Source organism: Apteryx mantelli, chromosome 9 (genome assembly GCF_036417845.1).
Source record: "Apteryx mantelli isolate bAptMan1 chromosome 9, bAptMan1.hap1, whole genome shotgun sequence".
Lineage (NCBI taxonomy): Eukaryota > Metazoa > Chordata > Aves > Apterygiformes > Apterygidae > Apteryx > Apteryx mantelli.
Genome location: NC_089986.1, coordinates 21,376,240 through 21,395,685, shown reverse-complemented (window position 1 = coordinate 21,395,685; position 19,446 = coordinate 21,376,240). Strand labels below are relative to the sequence as shown.

The following is a 19,446-nucleotide window of genomic DNA, read 5'->3' as shown; positions in this document are numbered from 1 at the left end:
CTATCAGTTACTTGAATAAACACAGGGCAAAAGATAATCCAAAACATTTTATTTCTAAAAAAAAATAAAATAACCACACACCACCCAGAAACAATGAAGACAATCTGGAAATGCTGAGAGCCTTAAGTATAAACTAAAATACAAAATTTCAGAGTCCTGATTCTGTAAATAGAGACATCTTTCTATTTACAGAACTTACCTCCCTTTCCCAAAACTAAACTCATACCAGGAATTTGTGGCTACTAATAAACTATAAGAAAGTTTCACATACAGAAAAACTATGGTCAACAGTCTTTTAAAAAACTGTTTCAGAGTTTAGTACACATATTTAGTCTGTAAACATTACTACAGATTAAAACATTACCTTGTGACAGCTGTAAACAACAGAAGCACAGCATATAATAGCATCTATCTCATTCAGAATCTGCGTGCCATCCTGTGTAGTTACTACTCTCTAATACTGTTCAAATTCTTTGATTTGCCAGTCCTTTCCATTTTTCCATTAGAGACGCAGACTCTTTTACAGGAAATTTAAGTTCATGGACAAGATCTACCTGTCTTTTTTTCTCTCCTACAGATTCACTAAAGGTAGTCTACAAGCTACATTACACTATCTTAAAAGTAACTTATAAGTTTGATTAGCAATTTATGAGGCTAAACTTACATAATGCACCCTCAAATACTCACTCTCTTTGATACAGATTAAAGCAGAGTATTACTTGTCGGAGTGGGTCAGTGAAAAAGTGAAAGACAATTTGCTAGTCTCTTTTTATTCACTTATTGACCTCTATGATTGACACAGACCAGCCTCCAAGATTCTGTATAGACCCATGTCAGCAGATAAGGTAACAAAGTTTAATTCTGCCTCTTGTACACTCTTCTGTCCTACTATTTATTTTCCACAAGAGCTGAATCCCTTGAAATACGCAAATACTTTAGTCAGCTTGGCTTTAGTAAGAAGGATGTTGGCCTCCCAGCAGAGGTTGGATGCTGCTTACTGGGGGGGGGGGGGGGGGGGAGACAGACCAAAATTAACTTGTCTCTTTCATGTAAATTTTTAAAAATAATACTAATTACATCAGGAACTCTACCCTAGCATTATGCTTTACCCAAAGAAGATAGCAGAATGTTATTAAATTCAAAATACAAATAGCTAGAGTTCTCAACTTACTACTTTTTGCAGCATCTGCAGACAAATATAAATGTTTTTTCAAATACCGGAAGGCATATCTATAAATGAGGTAATCCTTCCCCACCAAGCTGCAAGCCTCTACCCACCTCCCACTAACATAGGAAACTTGTTTAAATAATAATAAAGTTTTATTTAAAAAATAATTGGTTTTGCTCAAGCTTCTAGAACAACTGAATTGATAAGAGACTAAATATAGAAAAATTCTAGTTTAAAAGACAGTTGACATTGCTATAGAATGGAAGCTCTTATATAGCCAAAATAGCAACATTGCCTATATTATTAACTAAGGTTCTTTTAAAAGCATTCAATGACATTTCTACAATGCTCATTACTATTACAATGCCCAAAAATGGAGAATGATTACAAGACACTTAACTTCCTATTTTCTAAGAACACTTCAACCTAACAATGGTAAGGAAGAACTGTCTATACTTCTGAGACTTCTCTCACTCCTTTGGAAACTGTTTGGGCTGAAGTTTAGATTTAAGTTTACATGTCAAATAAATCTGTTCTTTCACATTTAACTTTGAGAGATAACAGAAGAATTATCAGATATGAAATATGTTTTTGGCTTATTTCAATAGTCCTCCTATTTCTGATTCTGATTTTGTATAGATTACTTAAGGTGCAAATAACACCTGTGGAAAAAAAGAGTACAGCTTACCAGCAGGTCAGGATTATATAACTGAAAAAAAAAAATCCATTCTGAATGAATCGGAGGAATAAATATAAACATTTGACACCAAAAATCTGCCTACTTCCTCTCCCCTGCCCAAAAGAATATCAGTATTTTGAAGAACAAAGAGAAGGTTAGAGTCCTCTTGATTGACTTGAAAAGTAGCAATCCTAAACCTAGTTTCCTCAAATTCAAGCTATGGGAAAAAAATCTGAAAGGTCTGCATAACAGCAGAAAATGTATTTCTTTCAGGATTATAAGAGCTTTAAATTTTCCATCCTAAACAAAGGTAGTGTTAAAAGAAAATATTTTGAATCTATTCAGAACACCAAAAATGGAATGAACGAGAGCTGAATTTTCAGAAGCACAACATCCCTCATCTCTTTGCAGCTGGACCCTGGAGGTCTGGAACGCACAGGGAGAGCCAGGTAGTTTTGCATGTCAAGAGTTCATGTGCGCACCCCAAGGTGTCAAACAAAAGCTTGTCAAGTATGACATGACAGACAGTGAAAAAGCAGCACAAAATTTTATCAGTTATCAGGTATTCCTTTCACCATTTACAAATAAGGGCCAAACTAATAACTTCATTCACATCCTAGTATTTCACTCAGCAATAGAACTGGCAGAACAGCTAAGCGCACGCTTTTCAGAGTCTGAGCACTATGTAAATATGAGCAAACTACCACAAAGTTAGTTCTGCTTCAAACTTCCACAAAGCAGCTTGCTTGGGTTAATTGGCCACATGCAGGCTCTTACGCTGCAGTGGAGGAAAGGTGGCTCAGTCCTCTTCTGCTGACATTACTTTCTACTTATCAAAGAAAAGCAGAGTTGTTTGTTTGTCTATAATCTAACAAAGTTAATGAGCAAAAATAACAAATTGCTGGAATTCTTAAATTTCAAAGGAATTCAGGTCCCTAACTCCCCTCATCTCCTTTTAAAATCCAGGCGGAGGCCTGCAGCGTTCCAGATAACACCTAAAATAGGTTGTCTTGTAATTGCCGTAACAGATGAAGGGTCACTGTCCAAAGAAGCAACTCTATTACACTCCAGCCTTCTTCTCATATCATTCATAACGGTATACAAATACAGAAATTTTTTTTTACCCCAGTCAAAATGCATTAAAATTTGGTTTAGTATGTGATCATACTTCTGTTAGTTTAAGATCAACATCCCAACACTAAAAAGTGGAAATAAATACTTTCATTTAATAAGTGGCAAATTTGGGTAATGTATTTTTTCAGTAAATCTTTTATATTAGTTACTCGTATAATACTAAAATTATAATAACTTTAAACCATAATGAAGACATTGTGTTTCTCAATCCCAGTTAAGAACTGTCAGGGGAAAGAATAATGCTATTCTACACATCCATAACTTCTGTGGAAGACACCAAGTCTCAGGGGTATCATTTTTTCAACTGAAAAAAATCCATTAGTTCATTAACTTTACAGCCTCAGTGACCTGGATTCAAAAAAGCTTCCCTGAAAGGCCCATTCCTGGCCCATTCACCTTCAATGTAAATCCCACAAGAATTAGAGGGGTGGTGGTGTGGGGGGGGCGTTTTTAATTAACCTGTAAGTGGTTCAGCATTTTAGAGTTGCTCAAAATCAATGTTCAATTGTTCAAAGAGGAAACTTATGAAATACACACCAGATACAGACACATATACAGACCATATTCAGACACAGACACATATACGGACACATTTCCTTAAGACATTTCAAAACAAGAAACACAACAAACTATTCAGAGGGATGAAGGGGAAATAAAGGGGGAAAGAAGGACCTTCAGAGGTTTTCTGGGCTTGATGATAACTTCTTTTCCATAGTAATAACAGCATAACAATTCAAGAACTTTTATGGTAGATAAAAGATAAAATTTTATGGTAGATAAAGAGACCAACAGGAAGGTAAATTTTTTTCAGTTTACCAGTGGAGGGGTAGGGAGAAGAAGACTCACTTAAGTCACTTAGAGATTTACAGATAATCAATATTGTTGCATTCTGGCAATAACCTTTCTTTTTTGCACCATATAACGTATATATCATCAGCATATACACATGGCAGCAGTGCGTGGAAAAGCAAAACTAACACTGAAACAAGTGCAACAGAAAAAAAAAATGTCAGTTATGCACAGAAATTATATCCACGTATATGATACTACTAAAAATTTGGTCCATCCAGATTCTACTACCACGTTAAAAACAAAGGGAATAACAAGAAAGGAAGAAGACAAACTATTAATTTCAATAAAGATTCTTCAGGTACAAAATGTAAGAAATACATGCATGTCCTGTATTCAGACTACATGCAGTACAAGAAGTGACGATGACGTAAGTTAGTTTTTGATTTTATATCTTTCACGTACATAATTTCAGTTATTATAATCTTCATTTATGAGTTTATTTTTATTAGTATTAAACCAAAAATTGGCATTTCCACAGAAGAATGCATCTCATCCGTAATCATAAAAAAAATAAAGCAAGTTTTCCATGCACGTTGCATACTATTCTACATTATTTAACCTAAAAACAAGACAGTTTCAGCCCTTCAAACACTAGTTTTATGAATAACTAATAAAAGAATCTAGTCAACTCCACAGCAAGCATTGTCCAAATGTAAATAGTTTTCTCCTCCAGATATTAAATGCAGATTTTTTTTCCCTTCCCTAAACTGTATAAGATGTCTACACAGTAGTTCCTCTGCTAAATCATCTAACAGTATTTACTGCTGTTGGTACTCCAGGTATTTGCACCTTTACCAAAAAATAAAAATAAAATAAATAATTTTTACTGGCTTTAATTGTACTTCAGAAAAATAAAATAATCATACCATAAGAATTATGCTTGGTCTTGGTAATTTTCTTCTATAATGCCTAATTCTATTCCTTGTTTCCTCGAAAACTGACTTGGAACAAGACATAGGAGCTCACTCCTTCAAGAGTTGGTTTTCTACACATATAGCTACTTGAAATCAAATTTCATATCCAGTGATTATATGCTTAATACATGGGTCAAGAACTTATACTGAACTGTAACAGAATCATTATGTTTTCTGAATGGACTCAATCTAACTATCTTAAGAGTATCCATCCTAATCTATCATAAAATGTTTTTACCACATACAGAGACATGCCAGACACTGCAGATCATTTGTGGTCATGAAAATTTAGAAGTTTGTGCATTGAGACTACCTGTCCTACAGATCAAAGGCACAGACTTCAGAACGCCTATTTGAAGTTCAGAAAAATGTTGCCATGCTACGTGAAGTATGCCTGCCCAGAACAGATTAAAAGAAAGCAACTTTTTGAAAAATTCTAATGCTAAGAAATTTTCTAGAAAAAGCTTCTAAGTTATATACTATAATAATAATTTATGTGGAATACCAAAACTATTAATCAGTTTTAAAGCATCTCTTGTATATCTCCTTTATCCACCACTATCTAGCAGGGAAAAATGTTAATTCCTGTTTAATAATGCATTGCTACACAACACAACAACAGAGGGGGAAAAATCCTACCTATCTACTTCAAAGACTCGGGTAGAACCATCTAATTTAGAATCTTAACAGAATGCTAATGGGGTTTATTTATACTCTTAAAAAAAAAAAAAAAGGAAATTTCACCAAATACAGACAAGATCCACGAACAGCAATACTCTCTCCAACTCTCCAATGCCACACAATGGTACTTATTCAAAATCAGACCAATTGGAATGACAGTTGCTCAGTATTTAAGACCAAACTAACAAGGAAAACAAAAACTCACAACTGAACCCCAAACATCCACAGAATTCTGAAATTCTAACAGACGTTCTTACACAGAAATGATGACTATGCAGTTCTGGCCTACTTGTGAGATTAGGTAAGACCACAGCTAAAAGGTAATAATTACAATTTTTTTTTTTAACTACTCAAAGTCTACCCTGAAATTAGTGTTAACATCTCTTAAAAAAACTAAAATGTAATATTAAGGCATTCAGTCTGCTCATAGCATTTAATTCCAACCCCCCCCCCCCCAAAAAAAAAAAAGTGTCAGTGAAAACGGGAAGCCGTTTGTAAGGCTAACTGTCCAGTCAACAGCAAGTATTTCCTTAATTCTGTAGTGGTAGTTTACATCACAATAGCTTTTTCCTTTGAATAAGATAGACAGCGTTTCAGGTTTTTTGGTCTTCACTTCACTGTTTTAAACTTACTAAAATTTTAGTTGCGAACATTAATTTGCTAACACCGTGTATGCTACGTGGGTCAGTAGCTAAGATGCTCTTTAAAAACATGCTTGCGAATATAAAAAAATTAAGATTCACAATGCTACCCATGTAAAAACATTAAGTCAACTAGGTGGTCGGCAGTGAACTGCAGCACTCAGTGTGTTTACATTATTTTAATTAGAGCTGAACAAGCCTGCAGTAAACCATCCTCCAATTCTATTATCTTCCTGTCCCCTATGTCCTTCTACACACCTAATATATTCAACAAATACAGCATGCATCTGTAAAGGTCATAAGCCAAAGCAGCAATGCACATATTTCTTATGTGATCTAAATGCTTAAAAATTTAATTGCAGTTCAATGTATTTTCTAGGGTCTATCTACTATAAAGATGCTCAAAGAAGATACAAAATTTACATCAACTTCTTGAGTTGACAGACCTACATAATATAAATAGTAGCATAAACTTAACATACCTCATCTCAACTTGCATCATAAATTCCCTAAGGTTCAAAACAAACCACAGAAGAAATCAGCATTCCCCAAGAAAAAAAAAAAAATGCCTTCTGCCTATACAAAGCCTAAAACAAATGACCGTTAGACTTAAAGAGAAAGGAGCAGTGTTGATGAAAATATGAACCTTAGCGTTTTCTCATACGAGAGTTAAATCCATTTACTTCTTCCTCAAAGAAAGTTCTGAAAACTTAGAACATCAATTGATAAATGGGGTTAAAAGGAACAAAAGGCTGGCTGCCTTTTTCACAAGACTGGGTGAAGCAAGAACTTTCTTGGTCACAAGCATTTCAAATAAAATTAATCAGTGAAGTTTATATGTACTTAAAAGACTCATTCTATCTCAAATGCACATGCAAGATCTCTCTAAATGCTTTCCAGAAATCCTATTCCAACTATATAAAAGTGATCCACCAGAATAGATAGTTCTGAGAGCTGGCAAAATACTATTTCACAGTCTTTTGAAAAAGAGGAAAGATAGCTCTGCAGGAAATGAAAATGATTAAAAGCAGTGGAAAAAAATATAATTATAACACGTTCAAACCCAATAACCTATTTCAGGTCATGCTGGTTTTCAGAAAGATCTACCTAAACAATTCTGTGTGGTGACAACGGACATACCGTATTAAGAGAGATGAATTCTTGCAAAAATGTTCATTCAACATAGTTCAAAACTACTTGCATAGATTTTGAAAAACAATTCCCAAATGCTTACTGAGTTCTCATATACTGTTTATTTCTGTGAGAATTTTGCCCCCCCCCCTTTTTTTTTTAAACCTTGAACAACTTTTCATTCAAAAACATCTAAGGCTACTATTTTCACTAGCTAAACAATCATAATGAAATAGCTCTAATACACTTGCTTGCTGGTGTAGACATCTCTCCAATAGTTTTTAAGTGCAAAACTAGCATGCTTTGGCACCACTTTTCACAGGTGAACTAAATCACGTTAAAGTTAGATGTGCTGTACGATTGTTTGAGAGCTTTTAAAGTATTCTTTTGACCAGCAAGAATGGTTCACTTAGAACTAAACAGCAAAAGCCAATTTGAGACTTTGAGAGTACTAAACTGGGGGTGGGAAGACAACAACCCTAAACACTTCTTCAAAACATGTGCCATTAATCCATGTTTCGTAGGAGTATCAAACCTGCATTATTGCATAGTACCCATACTATATTCCAGCAGAGATACTACTGCACTCCTTCAAATAATAAACAATACTGACAAACTATATCCAACATATATCATTGACAATTACTCTACATGACACAAACCACATCAATATTTTTAGTGTCCAACCACAGTGTATTTCTATTTTTTCCAGTATATATGACTTTGAGACAAGAAAGTTTAAAGACTGCTTAAGATAAGAGAACCTGTACTCACTTGAAAGCCCTCCTATGCCAAGTTCCATCTATTGCTACACTGAATGATACATGGATAGACTACACACAAATATAGAATAACTATATATTATGAAGATGCTAAGAGTACTACAAGCAGTTATTGAAAGTAGCACAACATAAGTCTTCTACAGTGGTAGATAAGATTATTAAACTGTGTAATCTTAACATGATCAGTTTGCTTTACTAGATATATCCCAAACTTTCACAAATTCAGTAAGGTTCATTTCCATCATTATTTCTAGATTTTAAAAATGCCCAAGGTCTCAAAAGAAAGCACTTTCATCTGGACTATTTCTGGAGCAAAGAGTATCACTGCCTTTAATTCAAGCTGAACAACAGAATACAAAACAGTTCTTTCTAACAAGCTAGTATTTTAAATTAGGCAAGGAAATGTATTTTTCAGTTATGAACAGAAAAACTGGTTAAGGTTATAGAAAATCATTTTCCTTAATTACTTTTGATTACTCTACAACCCACTTCAACATAGAATCCCTAGAACTCAAAGTCATTGAGCTTTGAGGAAAGAAAAAGCAACTCAGAGTTCATACCAGGAGCTAATAAATGCTAAAAGACACTTCTGATGAGGGACATTCTGCCACCAATGACAAGAAATTGTACCATAAAGAATCTAGAACAAAACCAACTGTAAAGCATAAAAATCTCTAGGTACAACATCTGTGGTCAGAAGTTTTGGTCAATTTCTACTTACCTGATTTCTAATAATGCAGAAAAAGGAAACTTTAAAGTAGTAACATTTCACAAAATATTATTTCTCCCTTCCTTTTTGCTACTGTAAAATATAACAATATCAGAAAAATATCAAAAAGATTATAAAAACAGAAAATGTGAGACCTATGAAGACCTAAGAACTTATGCAGAGGTAAATAACATAAAATTGCTATGTTCCACGAGCCTTACCTGTCCAATTTGGCTGCCTCTAATTTAATATACTAATCAAAAGCTGCTCCCATGCAAGAAGCCAACTAAACAAAAACAGGTAGAGAAATGATCGATAAGAAGACAAATTGAAGTAACATACGAAGAGCCTCTGGTAGTACTCTCAATTCAAAACTGAAGAGCAGAACCACACCAAATTTGAGATAAGAGAGTGAGGATCAGTAACTGAAGTATGAATAGTTTGCATTTTAAATATAGATTCTATCCTGCAAACAGATGTAACCTCATTGACATGAATAATCCCACTGCAGTCACTGGCCCTATTCACAGGACCAAAGCTATACAAACACTCAGATCACTAAAAAATTGGTGTTAGAATTTTACATGAACTACAGCTGTAGCATTCTGCAATTACAAAAGATAAAACCCTCAAAGTCCTTCACCCAAGTACATGCTCCTTTTCTATAAATGCTTTATCAACAGGATTGTCAACAAAATGTCTCAGGAAAGAAGATCTATTGAAGGGAACACCTGAAAAATTGCTGTCAACAGACGTCAGCAAACACTTAAGATCTGTAGGCCTTGATACCTATATATACTTATTGCATTATTTGGGGGAGAAGATTTTTTTTTTTTTGAAGATTTTTAATCTACATATTCTTTAAACAACTGAAAAGGAAAAAGAAACAATGTTAACACAAACAGTTTGAGAAGAAAAAAAATGATGACACTGCTTGACTTTCTCTAAGAACAGGCCTCTGTATGAGCATTCTTCACCCACCAACCTAATTTCATATGCTCATTTACAAGAATGGTCAAAAAATAAAATGCAAACTGAAGTTTATCCCATTGTTAAACCTGCCTTTGTTGGCTGACCCATATCTACATATGTACAGAGTTGCAATACGTGGATCTGACTATCAAATTAAAAATTGTTATTTTTTGGTGTAGTTTGTTATAGAACACGGACACAACTTTTCTCATAGTTAATTTTTGCACAAGTTTTCCTACTATTTATTTGTAAAGCCCTGGCCACGTTGCAGTAAGCCTTTTCCTGCATTCCCATAATCCAAAATATCTTAACAGTAATAACATTCTTGAAAAAGACTATTTAAAAATATATATATAATTTGGAGATCAAAAACCTTTCATCAGCTAAAATGCATACATTTCCTAGCCCACTTTTTTCTTTTGACTTTTACCACTAAATGTAACAGTCAATGATTACTTTTAGAAGTAGAGGAGAGAGTAAGAGGAAAGCAGTACAATTCAGACTGCTACAATTGAACCGGTTGTTGAGAACGTAAAGGATTCTTTAATTTCATTAGCAAGAGCTTCGATGAAGCAAACATATTGATATATTCCTTGCCAGGGAAATAAGATAAACAGGTATGTCCAGTTTCTTTATAAAGGCAAGGCACATTAGTTCTATACCACTGCCTACTAGGATCAGACATAACATCAAAAAGTTACGCTAAATCTTAAAAGCCAATGACTCAACTAAGTATCTTCTTTTTAACACATACATAGATGAACACACACACACTTCCTGGCAATCCTTAGGCAGACTGAAGCTTTCCTACTTCTCCCATTCCTTCAACACCATTAATAGTACCGTAGCTGTTATTCTGTTGTAAGCTTTAATTGAACCAACTGTCAAAACACAGCAAGGTTTATGGCAGTATAAATTAATAAACTGGCTCATTCCCCTCTGTAACTCAAAGGGATGGCATGTTGGTGGCTCTGCCGAGCACACGTGAGAGTTACCTATGCCCAGATGTTTATAGTAACACACTCTGCACACCTGGCATTTTGCCACCTAAATCCTATAATCATACGACTTACAGTCTCTCCTACAGAGTGGAGGGCGAAATAAATTCACCAAGAGAAAACTCTCCAGAGGACATAAACAAGCACACACACACACACCCCCCCCCGCTTCCTGGGTTAACTCATTTTCTTGGTGCAGGTACGCAACCTCCGGCTCCTTCTCCGAGGCCTCTCCGTCCAAAACAAAGGAGCCAGCCCCCCCGCCAGCCCCAGCTGCATCTGCATCATTGATTCGCTCGGCTGGCGAGCGGCTCCCCGCCTCCGCTCGCCCGCGGCCGGCAGCCCCGCTCCCCGCGCCGCGGCTGCCGCCCGCCGCAGCCCGCTCCCGCCGCGGCCGGGGCCGGGGCCGCCCGGCCCGCTGACAGCTCGCCCGCGCCCGCCGCCCCGCCAGGCCCGCGCCCTCCGCGCAGGGCGCCCGGCGGCGCCGGCAGCGCGGCGAGGCCTGCGGCGGGCGGCGGGGCCTGGCGCGGCGCGCTAGGCCCGCGCGGCCGGTACTCACGGGGAAGGCTCGGATCCGCATCTTGGTGTCCTTCCGGCTGCCCGTCCCCTTGCTCAGGTTCGACATCTTCGGGCCCGGCGGCGGCGGCGCCTCCCGCGAGGCGGCGGCGGCGCCGGGGGCAGGCGGAGCGGGGCGGCGGGCCCCGGGAGCGGGGCCGGGGCAGGCCGCTGCCGACCTTCACTGCGGGCCGCGGGGCGCCGCGCCGGGCGGCGGGGCCGGCCCGGGGGGGGGGCGGCGGCGGGGGGGGCGGCGGCGCAGGCCCCGGGCTCCGGCGGCGGCGCTTCCTTCAGCCTCCTCCTCCGCCGCGATGGCGGACAAACATCGCTCAGTGCGCAGGGCCGGGCCCCCCCTCCCCTCCTCCGCTTCCCTTCCCACCGCCACCACCACCCAGCGAGGCGGCGAGGAGACAGATCCGGCCGCGGCGGCGGGGCGGGGGCGGGGGCGGCGGGAGGCCGCGGGCGGGGCGGGGCGCCGCCGGGGGAGGGGAGGGAGGGAGGGAGGGGAGGGGAGGGGAGGGGAGGGGAGGGGAGGGAAGGGGACGCCTCGCCAGTCTCGCGAGACTTCCGGCCGGGCTCGCGGCGGCGGGCGGGGCAGAGCCGCTCCGAGCTGTCACTGTCGGCGGCGGGGGGGAGGGAGAGAGGGGAAGGCGCGCGGGAGCAAGGGGCGGCCGCTGATTGGCGGAGAGCGGCGCGGCGGGGGAGGGGCGAGGTTCCACGCGGGCGGCGGCGCGCGCCGGTTGCGCCGCGGGTCCCCTCAGCGCGGCGGGCCGGGTCGTGCTGCCCGCGCGCCGCCGCCTCGTGCGCCGCTCGGAGCTTCGCGCAACCTGCTGCTTTTTTATCCCCACATACCTCCCTCGCCCGTTAATATCCCACTTCTTGGGGTCAACGGATGTGAGATTTTTGTTTTCGGGGTAAAATACAGGTTTTAGCAGCCCTCCCTGAGGAGCTCGAGAGGCGATGCCGTGTCAGGCCGCCCTAATACGAGTCCCAGAAAATGGGGCGTCGGGGCCCATCCAGGCCATCCTCCCACCTGCAGCCTGGACCAGCCAGCGCCTGGTCCTGTTTTGGCTACCTGCTATTAGCCGTGCTTGGCGCTGTTAGAAAAGGAAGGTATTATGTGCCTTTTCCTGCTTCTTGGCGCTTTGAGGTTTCCCAGATGTCCATTCTGCCCCTCTGAATCATGCCACCCGTAGGCGTATCCCTCCGTGGAGACTCATACAGTGATGCAAGACATTTGTTTTCTCTCCTATTTATGTTTTTTTTTTTTTCTGTCACAATACATGCCTGAGAAATGAGACTGCCACCTGAGGCAACGCTTGCATGAGCACCGTGCTAAATATAGGTCATTCAAGAAAGGGCAGTTGCTGCGAAAGGGAAGAATGTTTTGAAAATGTCAGATTTTGTAAGTCAGCAGCAGCTTAGTACCTCTGGAAGTTAGGTTGGTCAACCAAAAGAAAATCTAGGTCCCAGTCACCAGGGGACTAACTGAAAAGTTAGTGGATGAAATTGAAATCTGGGACAAAACATGACTTGCTCAAGTTCCCCCAGAGGAGCTATGTAGCGTGACCAGGAAGAGAATTTCTTTTAGGTGACTCTTAAACTGGACGCTGAATCTTGGGCATCTTGCGATGTCCATTTTTCATCCAGCTCCACTTGCTTCTCTACCACTGTTTGACTACAAGTGTGTCTACACTTTGCAGCATGTGCCATCAGAGGTAACACACCCCTCCGAGCTGGTCTACCTTCTGCAAAAGTAACTTCATTTTTGTCTCTCAGTTTGTTACAACCACTTCCCCTTGAGACTCTGCATGTTTGTATACAGGATTTTTTCTTAATCTCCTGATCAGAATTAAGTATACGCCTAGAGATGATGTTATATAACAGCAGCACAATAAACAATGATTGCAACATGACTTTGCAATACCAAACAGCCCTGCTTAAAATAAAAGTATAGTGAATGTAGATGAAACAGAAAGGATGTGATGAGAATGAAAAGATTGCCATTTATTAATGTGAAGAACATGGCTTCCATATTGTTTCAATATAATTTGCATATTATTTCTCCTCCTAAGTATTTCCTTTGCCAAATGAGGACAATATTTTATTTCAGTGAAATTAAATTCCAAATATTTTTTCTATAACAGTGAAGATCAAATCATTTGAAAAGTTTTAGTTTTGACTCTTGTGAAAACAGATAGCAAAACTAAAATAAAAGGTAAATTTGTCCTAACACAGAGTTTTCATTTTGAGAATGTTGCAAGTGTGCACTGTAACAAATTCAATACTGTTTTGAAAAAGCAAAACTTTCCCAGAAACAGTTTGTTTTTGAGGAACTGGCATTTCTTCATTCAAGAAAAGAAGGGGGAAAATTGCTGAAAACAATCCTAATGAACTTTCACTGTATCCATTACTGCAGATCGCTCTAGATAAAGTTTTCTAATTACAGCTTTTGTGCTTTCTCGCGTACTGGCCTTATGCTTATGGCTGCCCTGGGACATCAGTCTCTTGCCTTCTGCTCATCCTAGTTGCTACCAACACACATTTTTATCTAAGGGTCTGAAAAGCGCTGAGTCACCCTCACCGCTGCTCAGCCCAGCATGGTATGCTGAATTAAAAATAAAATTACTCTCACACCAAGTTCCCTCAATACTCATGCTAGTATATATTATTATTATAAGCTGAAATTGCTGTCTGAGACATTTCCTTATGCAGATTGGTCATCCGGTGGGGATATCTGTTGTATAGAAATGCACCATGAGCTCCTCCTTGCATTCCTGGGGTCTGTTCTGTGACAGTCCTATGTGGAGACAACTACAATCTTTTTAGTGCAAGTTTTCTCTTTGCATAAATGATCTACATTTATCTACAAAATAAATGTAAAATAAATGATCTACAAAATCAAGTTTTGCTCAAAATTAGGTTTGAGCTCACACAAAGAACTATTTTAGAGGTTCTTTAGGTGCTTAGAATGTTAATTATAGACTGGTCAAAACCAGAAAGATGAGTGGAGGAGGACAGATTAGCATAGGAAGAGTTAGCCACCCTACTGCTTAACTGGGTCATGGCAGCTATTTTACATGCGTATCTTGCTATCTTCAGTTAGTCCTGCAATGAGGTAACGGTTCTTGTGAAAAAGAATGGTCTCCCTTCCTGAACGTTCAGGGTCCTGCGTGTTGCAACAACCTTAGTCATGTTTTCCACCAGGCACAACAACATGCAGATTTGAGGTACGAAGGCCCCCGGAACAATTTATACTGTGTAGAGAAAAGCTCAACATATGAGTGTATCCAAAGTGGCCGTTCATGGTTTTGTTTGGTTTTGTTTTGTTTTCCCTGAGGTCATCAGGCCTTTTTTACTGAACATATCACTAAATACAATACTGAAGATGCTCAGGTGCTTGGTAATCCATACAGAACCTTTTCACCTGAAAGACACATCATCACCTTTCTGTCAGCACGAGAAGGATGACCCTTTTCATTGATATGTTTATCTTGAAGGTGGCAACAAGCCTTTAATTGTTTAAACACTGTCTTTGCAATCTGATTTAGCACTTGGCTTAGTCATGTGAAGGGCAGCAGACATATTAGACAAATGTGAAGAATATGCTACATTAGAATCAATCTTAATTAACATCTTTATAATCAGGCTTTTAAAAGCTGAACGTGGTTATTGTTTAACTTATAGAAAAATGTTCTTATAAACTTATCTGAAATAGTGACTTTTTCCTTGTTAAGGCTTGATCATGCTCCACTGAAGCCAGGAACCAATAATATTTTGAAGATAAGCATCACTTCCAAGGAATCACACATACATATATTTTCAGGTCTTCCTCACATATTCCCCCACCTTCACCGCCTTCAGTGATACATGACTACTGAAAAATACAAGTATAAAGAAAAAAAAAGGTTTCTATCACAGCAGGAAACAGAATGACCCAATCCTGATCTCAGGATACCTAAATGCTTGAATGTAAACACCTAGATAAGCATTTCAGGGCTTGACCTCACTCCATAAGGTCCTACTACAGAAAAAGAAACGAAATAGCGTTTGCATACAGCGGTGGGAAGAAGAGTGAGTTCTCTCCCTTTAAAGTGCAGAATAAAGGGGCGGGCATTTTTTTTTTTAGCTGTATGCCTGCATCACTCTGCATGTGATGGTTGCTTTCAAATTTGCATGAATTATACGCGACACAGTAACCATATCTATAAGATAGTCCCTTTGCTTTCCCATGTTACTATTTTGGGAGATACAATAAACAAATCATTCTTTCCATCACAACTTCTACAACCTAGGGAAAATGTGTATTTTTTGTAACAATACAGAGCTATGCACCAGCAAAATAAACATCCAGTGAATAAACATAGGTTGATTTTGAATACATTGCATTGAGGATTCTGACAAGTAGTTCTGCCAAAAGCAGAATTTTATTCCAAATCACTGAAAGAACAACAAAGCTCAGCACAACCACGTTTACATTTAGTGCCTTGTCTTAGTCCCTTCCCTACAAATCAAAATGATATTTCATTGATTGATTCCATGTATAAGGTGCATAGATTATAATAGGTACAGGATGGATGGGGTCTTGTAAAAACATATAAATATTCAGAAGCATGATTTATTAGGACACTACTATATTTCTCTTCAAAGAAGCAGGACAGTATCAAGGCACACTTTTTTCACATACTTTCTATCCACTTTGAGACTTTTTATTTTCTTTCCTGCATGTTGTGAATGAAGAAAGGATTTTTTTTTTTTAATCTGCCTTCATCACTGCTTCAAAGGACTTTAGGGAGGGGCATAATTAGACACAATAAAGCCACCAGCATATCAGGTAGCTCTGTAAATTTTTTTCATTTAACTTGCTTTCTTTTCCTCCATGAACAGAAATAATGTAAATATTATTTTTTGTAAAAAATCAGTGTGGTTGGGTTTTTATTTTTTTTTGCCCCGTGGGGGTGGCTGTAAGGCCTGGGGGTGCTGGGGAAGGCTGCGGGCGCCGGGCTGTGGGCGTGCAGAGGGGCCAGGCAGGCTGCTCCCGGTGCCCACGCTGCCAGCAGGACCACCCACAGGACTGCAGTGCCAGAGCCGCGCGGCAGAGCCCATCTAGTCCCCGGTTTAGGGCCAGGCAGGGTTTTTACTTGCAGAGCGCTGAGCCTGAGGTGCACAGAAGGAAAACAGGCAGGATAAAGTTATTTGCTTGTTCACTCACAGAAACTCTTTGCTTAGAACATTTGGTTGGGCTGTGTCTAAATTTAAATTCTTTCACATTTAAATGTCACCACAAATAGAGTAAATGCTAAAATATGACAGTCTAAACAGTTTAACAGTTTGAAAATTAAAACAGACAAAAATACTTTCAAGTACTCCTGCAAGCAGGAAGAAAAAGAGATGTTCAGGTTTTATGTCAACCCTATTTTATCTGTCAGTGACCTAACTTAACAGGCAAAGCCTGTGCTGATGCATGTAGCTTAACCCAGAACCCTTAGCAAATTATGTATTGCTTTCAGTCCCATCAGCCAACCCAGCAACAGACTTCACCGCCTTGTGAAACAAGATCTGCCACCAGCTCTGGCCAACTCCAAGTGGACTGTTTACGCTCAGTGCACCTAGGACTGGCAGCAATCATGAGGTTGCTGTAATGAGCACATCATGTAGTGGCACATTTTAGAAACAGGTCTAACCAGCCAATGCACATAATAACAAAAATTAATGCTGTCCAACCAGCGCTGGCTTCCCTTTCAGTACCTGACCCATTTCAAGATTGCTGGAATAATACATGAAGTCCTTAACAGATTAAGTCTAGTCTCCCTCCAAGTGCAAACTCATGTCTGCAATGCCTGACTGTGACTGTCATCTTGCCCAACATGCCTGCAAAATACACAAGCAAATTGGTAGCCTGTAGTTCACCAGCACTGCAGCTTCCCTTATGGTAGCAATTGCAGTAATTATTATACAGTCACTTGCTTTTATACCCTACCTTCCTCCCTGTCAAAGAAAGACCACAGTAGTATAATGTAACTGCATAAATGCCTGTGTCCTCACTACACTACTACCACCATAACAGAGGAAGCTATCACACTGAGAAACGATAGACTCTTATGTTACAGCCCCATTTTCTAGCTGTGAGACCACAGCCTCAGTGTCAAGCAGAGAGTTTCTACAGGCTTTCAGTAGTGTGATACAAGGTTGCTCAGAGCAAGTCTTCTGTGCAAGATTTACAAAAAAAAAAAAAGCCACGTTACATCAGTTGCAAACAACAATGAAAGCTGCAACCGTGCGGTACAACGAATGGTTCAGGTTCAGAAATTTTTCCTACCACATAATGAAAATCTGCTCTTAGAGGCAAACAACTGTGTATGCAATGTGTCACAAGATAGCCTGAAAGGGGCAGACACTTCAAAACACGGCAACTTTTCAGAAAAAAAAAGTTTCTATTGCAAACTGAGGAAGAAAATACTGTGCACAAAGCCAAGCGAAATTCAAAAGTTTGCAGCAGTACTACATAAATCATTTTTAAGTTTTAAAGACTCAAAAAACTTAATCAGTTTTTAAAATAATACTATACAAACACACCAAAAGGTTAGGGGTGACTTAATCTTGGTGTATAAAGTACCTACACTTAAGTAGGAAAAGACACAGCTAGACAAAATGTTTGGAAGGTGAAGCAAAATTAGGAACAAGTAACACTGAAGGTGATTATTTAAAACTACCTAAAGAGGTGACAGTTCCTTCATTATTTACCCTTTCAAATGAAGCTCAATAGCTTTCTAAACAGTAATTCATAGTCCAAAGAGGCTGAGTTTTGTCAGGACTAGCTAATGCCCCTTTCTTCCACAGAAGCCCCCCCATTTATTGAGCTACTCAGCAGCAGCAATGCCAACAGGAAGACACTTGCCTATTAGCATTCGCCTGCTGCTTTGCTGTGCTACACATGGTACAGGCTGGGAATACGTGCTCTGGGATGGTCAGTACATTTTTGGTCTTAGGAGAGCTAGTTTTTCAGTGCCAACTCAGTTTCTTTGGAGCTGAGGGAATTTGCTTTGAAAGTTGAGAGAAAAACATGCTTCACAGTTTTCACAGTTACACTCACCAGAAATTACTTCATTTGTGGCTGTTTTTGGCTTTCATGTCCCAGCTATTTTGACATTTCACATAAGTTAAGTGACAGAGAATTAGTCGGCATGCATACTTAAATGCCTGTATGTTTGTGGCCATTTCACATTCAGGCAAAGGGTCTAGCTTTCCCTCATGGGAATTTCCTCCTCCTAAAATATATGCATCGTTTACAAAGTTACTTCTGCACAGGAGAAGCCTCTAGTCAGATGTAGTTTGCATACTTTCCAGATCCTTTTTACTGCCATAGAAAGAAAGATAAATACAACAAAAGCCTTGAGTAGCAAAGTGGCTAATCTTTAGGCCGGGGTCAGGTATTTACTGGAGAAGCAGCTGTGCCAGTTTAAGAGGTGATTGACATCCAGCTGTTTGACATCACTCCCCAGCGGCTGTACAGTCAGCCCTGTTGCATAATAGACAAGACTGTATAAAAAAATTCCTCGTTCTTTGCAGGGCAAAGTCAGCTGGGTAAGCTCAGATAACTTCTGCTTACTAACCCTGCTGCCTTTGCACTGGAGCAGATGAGGAGTGCCCAGGTGATTTATCCCGACATCGGAGCTGTACCAGGAAGTGGGTAATTTCCAGTTTGTGCATGGGCATGGACATTTTCAAATGCCACAAAACCATCTCTGCAATGCCCACGTGACCGTGGCTCAGAATATACTCACTGTTTCAGAGGCTGTCAGTAACCGTCCTCTTCCAGACCCGGCTGTGCAGGCGAGGATGGCAGGCGTCTGGCATGGCTATTCCCAGACGCTCATGGCTCTTCCTGCAGCTCCATGGGTCGGGATGGTGCTACTACAGACAAAGCGTGCTGGTTAGTGCAAGCCCATCTTTGTCAGCTAGTTGAACTAATCCAGCTGAACGTGCCTGAAGCTGAGTAGTGTGCGTTCGTTCTCCTGACACATTTGTTTTGGCAGAGTTGTGCAGGAGGCGACTCTTGGCTATGGTGAAAATGCAAAACTGGAGGCAGAGGCAGCAAGACTTTCAACAGTCTGAGGTGTTTGCAAAGTGGATAATTGTGCATGACCAGTAAGTATTTAAGCATGTTGCATAGTACAACTGTCCTTTTTATTTTTTTAGTTCTGCATACAGATGTGAAAAAGGTCCATGA

The 19,446-nt window shown here is 40.0% G+C and overlaps 1 protein-coding gene across 1 annotated transcript in view; it reads right to left on the bottom strand.

The window, feature by feature from the left end:
- Window positions 1-11,329, bottom strand: part of CUL3 (cullin 3) — a 61,119-nt gene extending 49,790 nt beyond the window's left edge. The window contains exon 1 of the mRNA XM_067301917.1: window positions 11,221-11,329. Coding sequence (XP_067158018.1) covers window positions 11,221-11,286 — 66 coding nt within the window. The 5' untranslated portion in view covers window positions 11,287-11,329. The remainder of the gene's footprint in view (window positions 1-11,220) is intronic.
- Window positions 11,330-19,446: the final 8,117 nt, after the last annotated feature.